At 42.4% G+C, this 18,983-nt stretch overlaps 2 protein-coding genes across 3 annotated transcripts in view; both read right to left on the bottom strand.

Moving 5' to 3' along the window:
• UBA2 (ubiquitin like modifier activating enzyme 2) overlaps window positions 1-10,265 on the bottom strand; it is a 43,770-nt gene extending 33,505 nt beyond the window's left edge. For both annotated transcript variants that reach the window (XM_049863708.1, XM_049863707.1), the window contains exons 1-4: window positions 10,058-10,265; window positions 4,021-4,104; window positions 2,660-2,730; window positions 1,397-1,461 (exon numbers count right to left, since the gene is read on the bottom strand). In XM_049863708.1, coding sequence (XP_049719665.1) covers window positions 1,397-1,461; window positions 2,660-2,730; window positions 4,021-4,104; window positions 10,058-10,195 — 358 coding nt within the window. In that variant the 5' untranslated portion in view covers window positions 10,196-10,265. The remainder of the gene's footprint in view (window positions 1-1,396; window positions 1,462-2,659; window positions 2,731-4,020; window positions 4,105-10,057) is intronic.
• A 7,773-nt stretch (window positions 10,266-18,038) lies between these two features.
• PDCD2L (programmed cell death 2 like) overlaps window positions 18,039-18,983 on the bottom strand; it is a 33,956-nt gene continuing 33,011 nt past the window's right edge. The window contains exon 7 of the mRNA XM_049863721.1: window positions 18,039-18,255. Within this exon, the coding sequence (XP_049719678.1) occupies window positions 18,125-18,255 (131 nt within the window). The 3' untranslated portion in view covers window positions 18,039-18,124. The remainder of the gene's footprint in view (window positions 18,256-18,983) is intronic.

Below are 18,983 nucleotides of genomic sequence, written 5' to 3'. Positions count from 1 at the left end.
TTTAAACTTCAAAGCACCACCTTCCTCTTCTGTTGCTGTGCCTACTCTAGCTTAGCCTCAGCTAAAACATTGTTTGGATGCGTTCAGAGTCCTTAACCCACTGCCCTGGAGTTGATTCCAACTGATAACGACCTTACAGAACAGAGTAGAACTACCCCGTAGGCTGCCCAAGGCTGTAATCTTCACGGAAGCAGACTGCCACATCTTCCTCCTACGGAGCTGCCGGTGGGTTCAAACCACTCACTAATCTTTCAGTTAGCAAACAAGCACTTAATCACTGTACCACCAGGGCTCCTGTTCAGAGTCCCTAACTTGCTATTATTCTGATATAATTATCAGGGAATACATGGAAGTGAATAAAGAATGTGGACTATCAACAGAGAACTATGAAGGCAGTTTAAGGCTAGGGGAAAAAGACAAGTCAGGCTAAACAAACAGTCTGACTTTTTGTCATGCTATTTCATGTTTTTTCTTTCAGCATTTCTGGCCCAAAATAGTTAACTCAAGTATAATTGCTGATGATTTTCTTTTTAAAATGGTATTTTATATTCTTAAAAGAGCTTAAAGTTGCTAACCCAAAAATTTTTTCCCAAAGAAGCACCAATCAGAATATACTCTTAACTACAATTTACTTACTGATAAATCCAGCCAAACACCCAACCTAACTCGCCTGACAGATGTACTTTCACATGTGGAAGTAACTACAGGCAAGACATTTTATCAAAGTATTTTCACCCGCACACTCCAGATGCACAGACTTGTTAAACCCTAACCGGCTAGATAATACTTGATTACATGAAACACCACCTGGTATTGTGAAAAATGTAAATGGTCTAAAACGTGTACATCTAAGAGCATCCAATCTTGTAACTACTGGCACCAGATCCACCTGAAATAACTGACGGAGTCATGGCATCTATGTTAACCTCAGCATGCTGTCATCTCACTCCCAGGACACTGATTTTCAGCCCTGGCTGCACTTTAGAATCACCTGGAAGCTTTGAAAAAATAAGATGTTCAAGTCTCACTGGTCTTAGATGAGACCTAGGCATTGATATTTTTAGGTCTCCACAGAAATGAAGTCACACTGTATTTAAGTGCTCAAGTAATCTGAAACACAGACACACAAAACGCACCCTACGTAATCAGGCTCTTTTCACTTACCCTATTTTACACCTTTTGACAGGATAGCAGAGTATTAAGATAGCTAAATTCCTGCCTGGGACAAATTAGTTCTGCGTAAAACTGCAATCTACTGGCAATCTTTAAAACTGATCTTTTCTTTAGGCCTGTAAAGTCCAACCTACAAGCAAATACATTAGTGCTAAATTTACAAATGGCCTTGATATGGGAAAAGGGAAATACTTCAAAATTGAAAGTATCAGAACAGTCTCACCTCTGTTATCTAGAGCATTCATAACCAACATGAACTGTCGGAAAAATTCCACATTGTAGTCGGGGCTACAAAAGCAAAACAAGAAAAGGTCACCAAAACAAACGGCTTACACACAATCTTCACAGTCTAATACAGGGTCCTAAAAAGTATACTAAGGAAGTGATAACAGTACAAAGATAACTGACATTAGAGGTACCTATTACATAGGTAATACGGTTTTGACTTCTTCTAAACACGGCAGAAATAAGTTTTAGAGAAATTATTTTCCCAAAATTCCTACAAGTGGCTACACCTCCTTTTTGGCCAGCTACCTATGACCCAAGAGCATGCTCTCAAACTGGCAGAATGATGGCATAACTTCACTAGTCCCACCAGGCCTTCTCTGGGCAGTGAGTACCCTGGGAACATACAAAGAATACATTCCCAGGATCTGACTGGCCTCTGGCTTCACCTCACATGGTCAGGATCAGGCAGGGTTCAGGCCCCTAGAGTTCCCATTTTTAGCAGCAGTGGGAAAGCAACGCCGGGTAAGGGGTTGTAGGGCTATAGGCAAGCTTGTAGAGCAAACATCCAGAGAATAAAAAATAAGCTGGAGAAAGAAATTTCTTGAGAAAAGTATTAAGACTTTCTCTAATCCCAGTACCCCAAACAAGGGCTAGTTATTTGTAATACCATTTACTTATGAGCTAGAGAACAATAATTGAGGCCCAGGGTTCCTTTGCCCCAACACCTATAAAATTATATATTTAATACTCTATGTATCAGCCCAAGAGCAGACTACACTCAAGTACTGTCGAAACTACTACCCCACCACAATTCCTAGTGTTATATTACAGAAGTCACAGAGTGCTAATAAACAGAGTATTTCGGGAGGGAGCCTTTTCAACTGAAAAAAGCAACAGCTAAAATCGGTCAGAATGAGAAATACATTTAGAAAACACTGCATCATCACACTTAAGTACTCAATAGTTTAAAATATCTTCTTGTTTAAAACAAGAATATAAAACTCTTTGTAAATTTCCAAGTAACTTATTTATTAAAAGTATTAAAATTCTCACCTCTCACCTAAACCATTCAATCTATATATATAAACTGTCAAAAGAATGCCATTACATGGGCACATACTACCACATTTTAATCATTCTAAAAAAGAATGACTTTGAACTTATGTGTTTGGTTAATAAAAAGAGCTTCTTATATTTTAAAAACTTAATATAACAGTCATAGCAAACACAATTTCATAACACAGTAATCTGAGCAGACCTCATGATGCTGTCGTGATAGGCTATGATATTGGCTTTTGGGTAAAACTGCAGCACACTTTCCTTGGCAACCTGGAAAGACAAACAACACTAATTACTACCAGCACAGTATTGCTATCTGTATTCGAAATCTGCTTCTGGCAGATACTTAATACTCGTTTCTTATGGAGCAAGCTATACACGACTTCTGATTTCTAATGTAGGCACTTACTTAATAGTATCTTCTTTATACTAAAAACTCGAGAAATACAAGTTCATTAAGGTGAAGCTATACACACATTTATAAAATAACAAGAGAGCCCTCCCATATACACTTGCATATGAATGCAAGCTTCAGCAAAAATATAAATTCAGTAGCCAGATGTCATTTGTTTAACAAATATTTACTGAGCATCTTCTGTGTATTATACTAGGACCTATACAAGGAGCCCTGGTGCCGCACTGGTTAAGAGCTCAGCTGCTAACCAAAAGGTCAGCAGTTCGAATCCACCAGCCACTCCTTGGAAACCCTATGGGGCAGTTCTACTTTGTCTTATAGGGTGGCTATGAGTTGGAATCAACTCAACGGCAAAGGGTTTATATAAGGCACAATAGTAGGCAAAACAGATGTTAAGCAACTCATCATCCACATTAGTGAAGTACAAGCTACTGAATGAAAAGGGACACATAGGAAAATTAGTGGCTGTTATAAGAGGAGGCCCTCACTTAGTCTAGAAGGTTTAGGCATGGAAAGGGTTGTCAAAATATAAATAAATGAAAAGGAGAAATGAGTGAGTTTGCCAAAAGGGCAGGGAAAGAGGCAAAGGAAAAAATACGTTTGAAGACCCTGAATCAGGAAGGCTCACTAAAGGGACTAAAGAAAGGCTAGAGCCAGAGGGGAGGCTGTCTTCTTTCAAATTCAGTAACAGTATATAGGCTATGGCTTCTCCGGCCCCGATACAAACTCCACGGGGTGCAGGACCATGTGCTCATCCTAAGGAATTTAACTAAGAAAAAAAAAAAAAAAACTATGAAAGGGGACACAAAAGCCCACTATTTACAGCATTAAAAAAAAAAACCAAATCAATCAAACCCTTGCCGTCTAAGGAGAGGCTAGTGGATTTGAACTGCTGACCTTTTGGTTAGCAATCAAGCTCTTAACCAATGTGCCACCAGGGCTCCCTAGAGTACATTTACTGCCTCTGCAGACCAAATCAAGAGGACTTTACTCATTACGTATCTTTTTATTCTTCGCAATCTCTCATCTAAAAAGAGATGGTTTCACCCCTCTTCTCCATTCTACTCCAGAGTATAAATGAATCTGATCTAAACAGAAGATCCATGAAAGGATTATAGAAAGGGGTAAGAGAAATATAAAGTTACCTGTGCCTTTGATCTTCCAACATGTTTCTTTTGAAACAAAAACTGCCTGTTGAGGTTGCTGACATCAATAGTATCCAGATCAATCTACAAATACATAAAGCCTAGATGAATTGCAAATTTTCTGGTCCATCTGAGCAGTATCACTATCCTCAGCATCCACCACCCAGAGCCGGTATTTATTACATTAGCAGAGAAAAGCTTTCAGAACCAACCATACCAAAACTGTTAAACCGGTCAAAATAATCTTTTAACACATCTAAAATAAACCAAGACTTAAGAGAGAGCTTTCTCAAAAAAATTTTAGAAAGAATGGTTCATTTTTTTGTTTAACCACCCTTGCAAATATTGCAAATATTTCAGTAAATTCCTTAGACGGCATCAAATTGCATGCGTATTTAATGAAAATTCATTATATAATTCATTTCTCCATCAATTTGATTACTCTTTTAAATCCAGTGTATTAAATTGTGTATTCTGTTCTTTCTTTTTAATGATACTTGGCAAACAAACATATTAAATTTTTGCTCCCCTTTTTATTTCACTTATAGTCATTACCTGAGAGCTGTAAAGGCAGGCTTGTACACATGGCTAAAAAAGTCTCATACTTTAAGTTTTATCTAATTGCTACTTTAAAAGTAAATACAAGAGAAGAAAATGATAATGGCTAAAGTCATTTTCATTCCATTTCAATATACTTATGTAAAAGTAATCAAATGTTCTAATCGTGAAACACCTCAATGTTCGGTTAAGACCTGTGAAAATCATCAAAACATACAACATGCTTTTTATTTTTACTTTCTAAATTTGCTATAAAAACTAAACCAAATAAAAAGGGATCAACATTTATTTTTCAGTTGCCCAAATTCACTGCCTTCTCTGTTTTAAAATGGTCCTCTTATGCATATATTAGTTGTTACCAACTACAGCATAATCATACTTGTGGTATAGAATTGAATGTGAATCCTATAAGAGCCAAAGGAAAACTAAGTAAATTCTTTTCCCACCAATGACTGATTATTAGTTCAGTATGCCACCTTCCCTCCCCCTGCCCCATTTCATGTTTCCGATACATGTTATGACACTTTAAACTCACATTCAATTCCAGGTAACGTTCCCAATTTTTAAAAGTTTACATTAATAATAGAAATAATTTAGAATTACAGTGGCTCCCTGTCACATATGATGACCCAAAAATTAAATATCTATACATATAAACATATAATAACAAGGAATAAAATAACACAAAAACACATGACCAGACATGATCAGATAATATTAAAACAATAATCCTACGGTGGAGATATCTCCGAAGATGCTCCTTTTACTTTACTTAAGGTACACATCTTTCTCTACGTGATAATTTCAGTTCAATCAAGATTACATTTCATACCAAAACAAGACAAAGACAAAGAAAACTACAGGCTAATATCCCTTATAAATACAGATGCAAAATTCTTAATAAAATACTAGTGAATAGAACCCGACAGCATGTTAAAACAGTCATACACTATGACCAAGTATGATTTATTCCAGGAAAGCTTCAACATTAGAAAATCAATCAACGTAACACAGCACATCAAAAGAGGAAAGGCAAAGAACGACAGGATCACCACCACGGATGCAGAGAGAGCATTTAATAAAATCCAACACCCTTTCTTTATGAAAACCCTCAGAAGACTGGCATAGAAGGAGAATTCCTCAATATGATTAAGGGCATACACAAAAAGCTAACAGCCAACATTAAACTTAATGGAGAAAGACTGAGAGCTTTCCCCTTGAAATCAGGAACAAGACAAGGGGGCCTGCTCTCACTACTTCAATTCAGTATTGTATTAGAAGCCCTAGCCAGAGCAATAACACAAGAAAAAATAAAAAGATCCAACTGAAAAAGAAGTAAAATTATGTCTATTTGTGGCTGACATCATCCTACATATAGAAAATCCCCAAGAGTCCACAAGAAAACTACTAGAGCTCTTAGAGAAATTTAGCAAAGTTGTAGGGTACAAGGTCAACCAACGAAAATCAGCTGGGTTTCTAGACACCAGCAATGAGAATGGGAATGACTGCATTTGCAATAGCATCAAAGATAATAAAATACCAGGAATAAATTTAACCAGGAACGTGAAGGACTTACACAAAGAAAACTATAAACGCTGCTAAAAGAGGTTAAAGACGACAAATAAATGGGAAGATGTTCCACATTCATGAACTGGAAGACTTAATATTGTTAAAACGTCAATACTACCCAAAGTGATCTAGAGATAAAATGCAAGCTGGATCAAATCCCCAACAGCCTTCTTTACAAAAATGGAAAAACCAACCATCAACTTTATATAGAATAGCAAGAAGCCTGGAATACCTAAAGCGATACTGAAAGAGAAGAACAAGGTAGGAGGACTCACACCTCCTGATATTCCAACATATTACAGCTACAGTAATCAAAACAGCCTGGTACTGGTTTAACAATAGACACATACACCAAGAGAATAGAATCGGGAGTCCAGAAATAAACCCACACATCTATGGTCTGGTGATATTTGACAAGGGAACTAAGTCCATTCGATGGGGGAAAGAAGAGTATCTTCAATAAACAGTGTTGGAAAAACTATTTCTACACACAGAAAAACAAAACAGGATACATGCCTCATATCATACACAAAAACAAATTCAAAATGGATTAAGAACCTAAATGTGAAAACTAACACCATAAAATTCTTAAAAGAAAATGCAGGAGCAATGCATTGGGCCTAGCTTTTAACAACGGATTATCTAATAACAAAAGTACAAACAACAAAAGATAAAATAAATGGGACCTCATAAAAATTGAAAAATTTGTTCATCAAAAGCATTTACCAAGGAAGTGAAAAGAAAAGCTACCAATGGAGAAAATCTTCAGAAATCATATACCCAATAAGAATCTAATGACCAATATATATACAAAGCTGTGAAAACTTAACAAAAAGACAAAAATCCAAATCATAAGATGAGCAAAGAACTTGAAAAAGCCATCAGAAAGATGCAAATCAAAACCACAATGAGGGAGAGTGTGTTGGCAACTCTTGACTGGAGGGGGAATGGGAAGATAGAGAGAGAGGGAAGATGGCAAAATTGGCACGAAACGAGAGACTGAAAGGGCTGACTCAATAGGGGAGAGCAAGTGGGAGAAGGGAGTAAGATGTATGTAAACCTACATGTGACAGACTGATTGGAATGGTAAATGTTCACTTGAAGCTTAATAAAAAAGAAAAAAAAAAACCACAATGAGCTATCATTTCACTATCACTAGGACAGCTAAGAAAAAAAAAAAAAAAAAAAGACCCAGAAAATAACAAATGTGGCAAAGATGTGGGAAAACCAGAACCCTTATCCACTGCTGGTGGGACTGTGAAATGGTACACTCACTGTAAAGAAGCGTGGCAGTTCCTCAAAAAAACAAAAAACAGAACAACAAAAGACCCAGTAATTCCACTCCTAGGTATATACCCAAAAGACTTGAAAGCAGAGACTCAGCCTTGTACACCAAGGCTCACTGCAGAACTATTCACAATGGCTAAAAGGTAGAAAAGAACTTAAATTCCCAACAACAGATAAATGACTGAACAAAACGTGGTACATACCAACAACGGAATACTACTCAGCCAGCAGGAAAAATGAAGTCTTGATACATGCTACAATATGGACAGAGCTTGAAGACATGCCGAGTGAAATAAGCCAATCACAAAAGGACAAATACTGTATGACCTCACTTATACAAGAAGGACAAAATGTATAGAGACCAACGTTTCTTTGTGATTACTGGGGCAGGAGGGAGGGGGTTACTGCTTACGGAGTACTGAGTTTCAGTGTACGGTGATGGAAAAATCATATTAATTAAAGATATGGTTGCACAGTTGATTATTGTTTAAGTGCTATCAATAAGTTGTACACCTGTAATAAGCTGAGTTGGCAAAAGTTGTGTGATATTTGTTACAATAATGGGAAAAAAAAAGAGTAGCTGCTTATGTACAACCAAACACGTCACGGGATTTGATTACTTGGTTTGGAAGTTTCAGGTCATGGTTTCACAGGACATTCCAGTTAATGGCCTAATAACCCATTAAGTGCTTGTTTTCTACCTCCTACTCCAATGCATGGGACCCTGGTGGCACAGCGGTTAAGAGCTTGGCTGCTAAACAAAAGGTCAGCACTTCAAGTCCTCCAGCCGTTTCGTGGAAACCTTATGAGGCAGTTCAACTCTGTCCTACAGGGTCACAATGAGTTGGAATGGACTTGACAGCAATGGGTGGGTGGACAGGTATGTAGATAGTTCAATGCATAGTGCCTAGGGTCTGAAAAGCTTGCAAGTGGCCATTCAAGGTACAATAATTGGTCTCTAGTCACCTGAGAAAGGAGAGTCAGGAAAAGAAAGAAGAAATGGAATTTGGGATTAAGTGCCTCCATGAACAACCCACAGCCATCTCCTCCGGCACAAAACTAGAAGAATGGGACGGTGCCTGGCTACCATTACTGAATATTTTGATGAAAGCTTCTATAAAAGGATCCTGATCAAGAGGAGGAAAATGCAGAACACAATCTCAAATTCTCATGGACTCCAGATTTTCTGGAGCCACAGAGGCTGGATAAACCTCTGAAACTATTGTCCTGAAATAATCTTTAAATGTTAAACCAAAAATATCCCCTAAAGTCTACTTAAAACCAAACAAAGTTTCACTTAACTAGTAAAGAATGTCTGCCTTGAGCACTATGGGGTCAAACTGACAATAGCAACTGGAAAGATTAGAGAGGAAACTTAGGGGGAGATGAGTTCCTATTAATGAGGGAGGAACAACTCAGAAAAAGAAGGTGGGAATGGTTGCACAACTCGAAGAATGTTAATCGGTGTCAATGGACGGTACATGTAGAAATTGTTGTTCTGCTGTGTATATTCTCAATAACAAAAAATAATTTTTTTCCACTTCTTTCGGAAGTGGGAGAACCAGATTATCACCTCGATAAATAAGAATAAATAAAAGTTAGGATTAAGTTTATTTAAAGAAAAAAACTTGCACGTGTTGACTTAGTCTTGATATAAACACACATATCACGTAGGAAACCCTGGTAGCATAGTGGTTAACAGCTACGGCTGCTAACCAAAAGGTGAGCGGTTCGAATCCGCCAGGCGCTGTTTGGAAACCGTATGAGGCAGTTCTACTCTGTCCTATAGGGTCGCTATGAGTCGGAATCGACTCGACGGCAATGGGTTTGTTTTTTTTTGTTTTATCATCAGGTAAATAGCAAAGGCATACATTATTTAGGATGCGTTTAGTTAATTAACTGAGACAACTAGTAAAACCGTATCCAACATCTTTAAAGAAATAAGCGCATCCACTATCTCCAGTGACAACGACAGCCAGGCAGGCCGCCCGTAACCAGCGGAGGCGAGCTACTGCTACTTGCTTCGAGACCCAAAGTAAGTTACTAATGCCATTACATCTCACTTTCCTCATCTGTTAAAAATAAGACGGGATGCAAATCGCGTCTGCAGCCACGGAGTGGTGACGAAGACCAAATGCCTTAATGAATGTGAAGCACTCGGAGCCGCTCAGTGCCTGGACGCGCGCTCAGTATGTCTGCAACTATTACCGCCCTCCTCGGTTCTGGGTCATTATCTGGATCCCTCTCAACGCCCACCAGGGACTAAACAACCGCCTCCCGCTGGGGATGAGAGCTGGGAAACTGCTCCGAAGCGTAGAGACGCGAGGCTGCGTTCAAGCCCTAGAGCCGCCCCCAACTGGCGCTGCCCAGGCGACGGGGGGCGGCCCGGCCGCACGGCGCCCGGAAGACCCGGGCCCGCGGCCTCCTGGGCGTCCGGCGCGGGCCTCACTGCACACCCAGACCCGCCCTGCCCTCGCCGATCCGCCCCCTCCACGCTGCGGCCGTGACCCCGGGCCTCTCGGCCCACCCCCGCTTCCCCAGCTCCGGTCCCGATCTCCGCACCCCTCGCCCCGGGTCCCGGCATCAAAGCCCGCCATTCAGCCGGCGCGCGCCGGGCCCTCACCAGGTCGATGTGGGAGAAGCCGGTGAGCACGAGGTTCTTGAGGAGCTCGCAGCCGATGCCGCCCGCCCCCACCACCAGCACCCGGCCCCCGGCCACGGCCTCGGCCAGCTCCCGGGGCAGCCCCCGCGAAAGTGCCATGGCGAGACGACCACGAGCGGCGGCGGCGGCGGCGGCGGCGGCGGCTGCGGCGGCGGAGGCGGGAGAACTGAGCGGCGCAGGAAGCGCTGGGGGAGGGGCGGCCCAGCTTCCGCTTCTGCGCACAGTGACCGCCGCCCGCGGCGCCCAACGGGAGGCGCGCCGGGACCAGCCGGGGCTCGGGTTGGCGCCCGACCCAGGGTCGAGGGACTGCTGGGACCTCTGGCTCTCCTCGGTCCTGGTCGTGGTTTTACAGACACTCACTGACCCGCTCTCGGCCTAAAGATCGTAAGGGTTGCTTTTTAGCCTTGGATTTGAACTCCCAGCCAACACTTCCTTACAGGGTGGAAAACAGATGTCCCTATATGTGAAGAGCTCTTAGCACCATAACAAGAAAACATGTCACCCGAACAAAAAATAATAGGCAAAGGATGTGAGCCGGCACTCACAAAAAAATAATAAATAATAAGCACGAGCGGTTCAACCAGTCAGCACGGTATGCACCGACTTGGCAAGGTACCCAGGGGCTTAATGTGTTTACTTTCTAATCTGTAGCGAGCAGTTTCACGTGGGTTTCACCACATCGTTGACGGGGTGAGGACAGGTGAAATTGTTCACTGCAGGCTGGTGGGAAGGCACTTCCATACCTTACTTACTGGGTAATTCGTGACTGTGTACACACAGACACAGACAGACACAGACACAGACACACACACGTCAATTCCCACTCATAGCGACCCTATAGGACAGAGTAGACAACACCAAGCACTTTAATCATTGCACAAAAACATGTACATACAATGCTCTGTGTTGTCAAAGGAAACCCTGATAGCACAGTGGCTAAGAGCTACAGCTGCTAACTGAAAGGTGGGCAGTCGGAATCCACCAGGCCTCCTCAGAAACCCTATGGGGCAGTTCTACTCTGTCCTATAGGGTTGCTATGAGTCGGAATCAACTTTAGGGCAATGGGTTTGGGTTTTTTTTCCTGGTGCCGTCAAGGGATAGGGAAATAAGCACTCCTATACTCTGTGGGTTCCCTATTACCAGCTTTCCTGTCCCCTCTTGCTTTCTAGTCCTTTCCCCTGGGCTGGTGTACCCATTTAGTCTCATTTTATGGGCCTGTCTAATCCTTGGCTGAAGGGTTGAACCCCAGGAGTGACTTCGTTACTGAGCCAAAAGGGTGTCTGGGGGCCATACTCTCGGGGCTTCTCTAGTCTCTGTCAGGCCAGTAAGTCCAGTCTTTTTTTATGAGTTAGAATTTTGTTCTACATTTTTCTCTAGCTCTGTCCGGGACCCTGTATTGTGATCCCCGTCAGAGCAGTCAGTGGTGGTAGCCGGGCACCATCTAGTTGTACTGGGCACAGTCTGGTGGAGGCTGGGGATGAGGATCCTAAACTGGTAAACTTTTTCAGAGGGCAATCAGGCAATGTGATTCAAAAATCCACAAAGTCTGCATTGCTTTTGACCCTCATCCCAATTTTCGGAATGTATCCTATGGCAATCATCACTGATTTTTAAAAAGAGATTTCGCTACAGGGACGTAAATCACAAGAACAAAGACTGGAAAAAAACAAATGGCCAAGAAGTGTATAAAATTTTTGATGCGCATTTTAACAAAATTCTTTACTAGGAATTAAAAACTGTGGGAAAAAGTATTTACTGGTGGGATAAATGCTCATAATATAAAGTTAAGTGGAAAAGATACAAAATCACTAATACAGTATGATTACAATTTTGTAAAAAAAGAAAAAATATACTAAGACAGGGAGGAAATAACCATGCTAATTGTGTTATGCAGATGACACAACCTTGCTTGCCGAAAGTGAAGAGGACTTGAAGGATCAAAGACTACAGCCTTCAGTATGGCTCACACCTCAACATAAGGAAAACAAAAATCCTCACAACTGGACCAATAAGAAACATCATTATAAACAGAGAAAAGATTGAAATTGTCAAGGATTTCATTCTACATACTTAAACTATGGGATACTATGCAACAATAAAGAACAATGATGAAGCTGCGAAACATCTCACAGCATGCGTGAATCTGGAGGGCATTATGCTCAGTAAAATTAGTCAATCACAAAAGGACAAATATTGTATGAGACCACTACTATAAAAACTCATGGAAAGGTTTACACACAAAAAGAAACAATCTTTGATGGTTACGAGAAAGGGGAGGGGTGGGGATGGAAAAACACTAGACAACAGATAAATGGTGACTTTGATGAGGAGTAAGACAGTACACAATACTAGGGAAGCCAGCACAACTGGTACAAGGCAAAGTTATGGAAGCTCCATAGACACATCCAAATTCCCTGAGGGATCAAATTACTGGGCTGAGGGCTGTGGGGACCATGGTCTCAGGGAACACCTAGCTCAATTGGCATAACATAGTTTATAAAGAAAATGTTCTACATTCTACTTTGGTGAGTAGCGTTTGGGGTCTTAAAAGCCTAGGAGTCACCATCTGAGATCCTCCACTGGTCCCACCCCTTTGGGAACAAGGGAGAATGAAGAAAACTAAAGACACAAGGAGAAGATTAATCCAAAGAACTAATGGATCACAACTACCCCAGCCTCCACCAGACTGTGTCCAGTACAACTAGATGGTGCCCGGCTACCACCACTGACTGCTCTGACAGGGATCACAATACAGGGTCCCGGACAGAGCTAGAGAAAAATGTAGAACAAAATTCTAACTCATAAAAAAAGACTGGACTTACTGGCCTGACAGAGACTAGAGAAGCCCCGAGAGTATGGCCCCCAGACACCCTTTTGGCTCAGTAACGAAGTCACTCCTGGGGTTCAACCCTTCAGCCAAGGATTAGACAGGCCCATAAAATGAGACTAAATGGGTACACCAGCCCAGGGCAAAGGACTAGAAAGCAAGAGGGGACAGGAAAGCTGGTAATAGGGAACCCAAGGTTGAGAAGGGAGAGGTCGAAACGATGCATTGCATTGGGCAAATCTGCTACAAAAGAATGCTTTAAAGGGTTAAAAAGCAAGGATGTCATTTTTTTTTTTAATAACTTTTATTAAGCTTCAAGTGAACGTTTACAAATCCAATCAGTCTGTCACATATAAGTTTACATACATCTCACTCCCTACTCCCACTTGCTCTCCCCCTCTTGAGTCAGCCCTTTCAGTCTCTCCTTTCTTGACAATTTTGCCGGCTTCCCTCTCTCTATCCTCCCATCCCCCCTCCAGACAAGAGTTGCCAACACAATCTCAAGTGTCCACCTGATATAATTAGCTCACTCTTCATCAGCGTCTCTCTCCCACCCGCTGACCAGTCCCTTTCATGTCTGATGAATTGTCCTCGGGGATGGTTCCTGTCCTGTGTCAATAGAAGGTCTGGGGAGCATGGCCGCCGGGATTCCTCCAGTCTCAGTCAGACCATTAAGTTTGGTCTTTTTATGAGAATTTGGGGTCTGCATCCCACTGATCTCCTGCTCCCTCAGGGGTCCTCTGCTGTGCTCCCTGTCAGGGCAGTCATCGATTGTGGCCGGGCACCAACTAGTTCTTCTGGTCTCAGGATGATGTAGGTCTCTGGTTCATGTGGCCCTTTCTGTCTCTTGGACTCTTAGTTGTCGTGTGGCCTTGGTGTTCTTCATTTTCCTTTGCTCCAGGTGGGTTGAGACCAATTGATGCATCTTAGATGGCCGCTTGTTAGCATTTAAGACCCCAGACGCCATATTTCAAAGTGGGATGCAGAATGATTTCATAATAGAATTATTTTGCCAATTGACTTAGAAGTCCCCGCAAACCATGTTCCCCAGACCCCCGCGCTTGCTCCGCTGACCTTTGAAGCATTCATTTTATCCCGGAAACTTCTTTGCTTTTGATCCAGTCCAATTGAGCTGACCTTCCATGTATTGAGTGTTGTCTTTCCCTTCACCTAAAGCAGTTCTTATCTACTGATTAATCAATATAAAACCCTCTCCCACCCTCCCTCCCTCCCCCCCTCGTAACCACAAAAGTATGTGTTCTTCTCAGGTTTACTATTTCTCAAGATCTTATAATAGTGGTCTTATACAATATTTGTCCTTTTGCCTCTGACTAATTTCGCTCAGCATAATGCCTTCCAGGTTCCTCCATGTTATGAAATGTTTCACAGATTCGTCACTGTTCTTTATCGATGCGTAGTATTCCATTGTGCAAGGATGTCATTTTAAGGAGTAAGGTGCACCCAACCCAAGCCATGGTGTTTTCAATCGCCTCAAATGCATGTGAAAGCTGGACAATGAATAAGGAAGACCGAAGAAGAATTGACGCCACCTTTGAGTAATGGTGTTGGCAAAGAATGTTGAATATACCATGGGTTGCCAAAAGAACAAAGAAATCTGCCCTGGAAGAAGTACAGCCAGAATGCTTCTTACAATTGAGGATGGCGAGACTATGTCTCACATACTTTGGGCATGTTAATAGGAGGGATCAGTCCCTGCAGAAGGACATCATGCTTAGTAAAGTGGAGGGTCAGTGAAGGAGAAGACCCTCAACAAGATGAATTGACACAGGGGCTGCAACAGTGGGCTCAAGCATAACAACAATCGTAAGGATGGCGCAGGACTGGACAGTGTTTCGTTCTGTTGTACGTAGGGTCGCTATGAGTCCTAACAGCCTTGATGGCACCTAACAATTGTTTTACGTATTTGTGTGGTAACCAAAAACCAAAACCAAACCCATTGCTGTCGAGTCGATCCTGACTCATAGCAACCCTATAGGACAGAGTAGAACTGCCCCATGTAATTTCCAAGGAGCGCCTGGTGGATTTGAACCGCCAACCTATGGTTAGCAGCCGTAGCACTTAACCACACCACCACCAGGGTCTCCATTTGTGTGGCAGAATGTGGATAATTCTTATTTCTTCTTTTAAACTCTTCTGTATTTTCCAGATGCTCACGCTCCTCAAAGAAAATGTCATTTTTAAAATCAGAAAAAGAATTATTAGAAGTAAAAAGGAAACAATCAAAAATAGAAAGGAAAATGCCCTCTTGACACCTGCAGTCTCTCACCTACTCCCTGGCTTACCACTCATCCACCAGGCTGCTCTCTGAGGATGCTCAGGCTGCTGCCCTCATGCATGTGATGCAGGGTCAGAGCAAAGGCTAGGTAGCCCAACCATGAGGGGCTGCGGACATTCCTTTTCTACCACTGGTGGGGCTCTCACAGAGCACCCCACTCCCCACCCCACCCCCTGCTAAACCTGCCAACTGACCTCCCTACTTCCTCCACACACAGTGAACAGAGCCACCTCCAGTGGCTTCTCTCCTGCCTTCACTCCCTTTCCCTTGGCCTGAGCCTGGGCTTGGTGCCTAACCCTGAAGCCCTTTGCTTTTGTGTTTGATCTTTCCCTTTCTTTGGTCAGGGAGATATAAAGTATGAAATGTTTGCCCACCTTAACAAATTCAAATATGACAGAAGCACACAGGAAGTTAAAAGGTAAAAGTCCCGCCTACACCACACACCCAATCCTACTACTTTGGGCTTTTGTGGAGCCCTGGTGGTGCAGTGGTTAAGCATTCAGCTGCTAACCAAAAGGCTAACAGTTCAAATCCACCAGCCGCTCCTGGGAAACCCTATGTAGCAGTTCTACTCTGTCCTATAGGGTCGCTCTGAGTTGCAATCGACTCAACAGCGATGAGTTTTGGGCTTTTGCCGGTGGGTGCCCTTCTAGAACTAGGTCTTTTACATAACAATGTAGTTTTATTTGTAAATGGGTTCAAATGGACTTATTTTCTTACATTTCCCTTTCTTACAGTGTCATGGACATATTTCTACTAGGTCATGGGAATGCCTCCACTAAGCTGTATTCTATTTACCTAGGTAAGACCTGGTACAACTAGATCCATGAATGTGTTTGCTCAGAAGCACAAGCAGTCATTCTCCATCTAAGTCAGACACACAGCACCTAGCTCAGGTATCTGAAAGTACCTACATGAACTTCTGACCACTAAAAATCCACTTATGCAGTTAAGTCTTCCCCATCCTCACATCAAAAGGGGGCACTCCCCGGCCGTCTGAATCCAGAGTGGTTTGTTTTCTGCCACAGATGGAGTGGTGGTCGGGTGGTCTGAGGCAATCTCTGCCCACAGCAGAAGGGCTATACTACAGTGAAAGTGGCAGCCACTTCTCTGGCATGGCAGAGAAAGGAGGAATCAAAATCTCTCTGTGGGGCTATGCTCAACTTTGGCTCTGCAAACCTCGACACACCTGAAGCTTCACTAACCAGCACCTTCAATTGTCAGTTTCCATACACAGGTGCAGCCACTTTCCCTCAGGTGGGGTTCTCACCAGTCACACACTGCCCAGAAGGAAACCCCCAACCCATGATAATCCGGGTCCAAGGTGTTATTTACCAGAGTAACCATACAAATTATTTATGGTAATTCAGAAAAGCTTCCCCATCTACACAGACAAAAGCAGGTCTGGTCCATACATGGCTGGTAGGAGTGTTTACAGGGTGCCGTTAAGGGGCAGTGTAAAGAAAGGGGTCGAAACCATAAAAACTAAACGGAGAAAGGGAAGACTGGAGGAGTGGACAAGTGGATGGAGGAAAATGTCCAGAACAGAAAAAGGGGCCCCTTCTGTGATGCTGGAAACCCTGATGCCGTAGTGGTTAAGAGCTATGGCTGCTAACAAAAAGGTTGGCAGTTTGAATCCACCAGGCACTCCCTGGAAACTGTACGGGGCAGGTCTATTCTGTCCTATAGGGTCACTATGAGTCGGAATTGACTTGACAGCAGCGGGTTTTCTGGTTCAGTGATGTTACAGGGAAAGAGGTGGGAGCAGATGATGGCACGGGCAGCCAGGCTAGGTGAACACAGGGCAGGCCTAAACAGGCAATGTCACAGGGCTTGTGCCTCAACAGCAGGAGCGGACTGAGTGGCTTGATCTGTCAACATCCAGAGAAAGCAACAGAGTGCAGAGCAGGGCTTCAAACTGGTTCTTCCCAGTTCAGTCATGGCCAATGAAGTGAAACTGCAACAGACTCGAATTTTTTAAATTTAAGTGATCTGGAATGGGGAAAAATTACGGGTTGAAGCCCTGGAATGGGAAGCTCAGAAGGGGTGTAGCGAGCCCTTTCCGGAGCCTGATGTGGTCTGAGGTGGGATTGCTGGCAGGACTGCGGAGACTGACACATTCAAGGCAGCGCAGTTGGCCATCATCTTTGAGCAGGGCACCGCTGTTTTCAGACTCGGTGCAAAATCTGAGAGGCAAGAGATCTGGTTACTATGCAACCAGATCATTTTAGTCATTCAACCTCTTTGTTTCATAATGATCACTTACAATGTGCCAGTCTCTTTTCTAAACACTTTACACGCCTTAGCTTATTTAATCCCCCTCACAACAATCTTATGATTATGATAAACATTATCATTATTACAGAAAGGTAAAATAACTTGCTTAATGTGGTACAGCTGGTATTTGAATGCAGGCAGTCTTGTTTTCTAAGAGGGAGATTATTTCCAGTAGAGCTTCGATCTATTATTTTTTCCCATTCCGGTTCACTCAAATTTTAAAAATTTGGGTCTGTTCTGGTTTTGCTTCCTTGGCTATGACTGAACCAGGAAGATCTGGTTTGAATCCCTGACGCAGAGGCAGCAGAGGTAATAAGAGGCTGCTCTACAGCGGCTCTGCCTCGCTCCTAGAATGCCCACTGGGCTGCCTATGGAAGAACAGCTGCCCTCTGGGCTGGAGAGGGGCTACTTTCCAAGCTGCCCCTGTGGGGACAGGCTGCTAACCCTGGAAAAGTAGACCAGCCCACAGTCAGCAGGTTCTAAGTCCCAGCTCCAGTGCTAGCACAGGTGCCAAAAGACAAAAAGGGCAACACTTAAAGACTTAATAACTTGTGAGTTAAAATGAGATGAAAATACCAAATTTGGTCATTAATGTTTATTTTAATTTACATAAATAAAAGGAAATGCTCTACTTAAATAATAATTCGTCTGGGTCTTCTTGTATAACACAAAATTCTTCCATGGGAGTCTGGTGATTTTGAGGCCAGCAACTTTTCTCACATGTGTAAATTAGAATTGTTCCAAATTCCACAGAAAGACCTGAAAAATACAGCACATTAAGAATTCTAGCAAAGATAGAAGTGTTAGGAGATACACTCAACATTTTAAAGTTTGATTAGTGGATAAAACACAGAGTCTGGAGCAAGATTGCCTACATTCAATACCAGCTCTACCACATTAAGCAAGTTACTTTACCTTTCTGTGATAATGATAATATTTACCATGATCATAAGATTGTTGTGAGGGGGATTAAATAAGCTAAGGCATGTAAAATGTTTAGAAAAGAGACGGGCCCATCTTAAGTGATCATTATGAAACAAAGAGGTTGAATGATTGAAATAGCAGCGGGGGAGAAAGATGGTGTAACATTAGGAAAACATGTTCCTACAGAATGATTTCACCTTACAGGCTGAAAAAATAATTAGGTAAAGCAAAAGCAGAGCTTACTAGCTTTCCATCATAAATACCATCATAATCTCTCCTATGATAAGTGAACAGTGATGGCAAAAGGCAGACTGAATCAAAAGTAGCAGGGAAATACACTCTAATAATAAAAGTCTCAGTAAGTCATCTTCATTCTGTCTAGGCTATCTGACAGTGAAAACCCATATTAAAATATGTCACACAACAGAACCCACTACCTCAAAGAAAGGACTCAGGCAAAAAACATGCAATGAATCCTAAGAGTTTATAGAAATTTATCATTGGATAGAGCTATAAAGAACGACACCAAGAAAACAAGAACTCCTGCTGATATCAGAACACAG

The sequence above is a fragment of the Elephas maximus genome, chromosome 21 (genome assembly GCF_024166365.1).
Source record: "Elephas maximus indicus isolate mEleMax1 chromosome 21, mEleMax1 primary haplotype, whole genome shotgun sequence".
Classification (NCBI taxonomy): domain Eukaryota; kingdom Metazoa; phylum Chordata; class Mammalia; order Proboscidea; family Elephantidae; genus Elephas; species Elephas maximus.
Note: the sequence above shows the minus strand (reverse complement) of the source record. Positions and strands in the feature narration are given on the sequence as shown.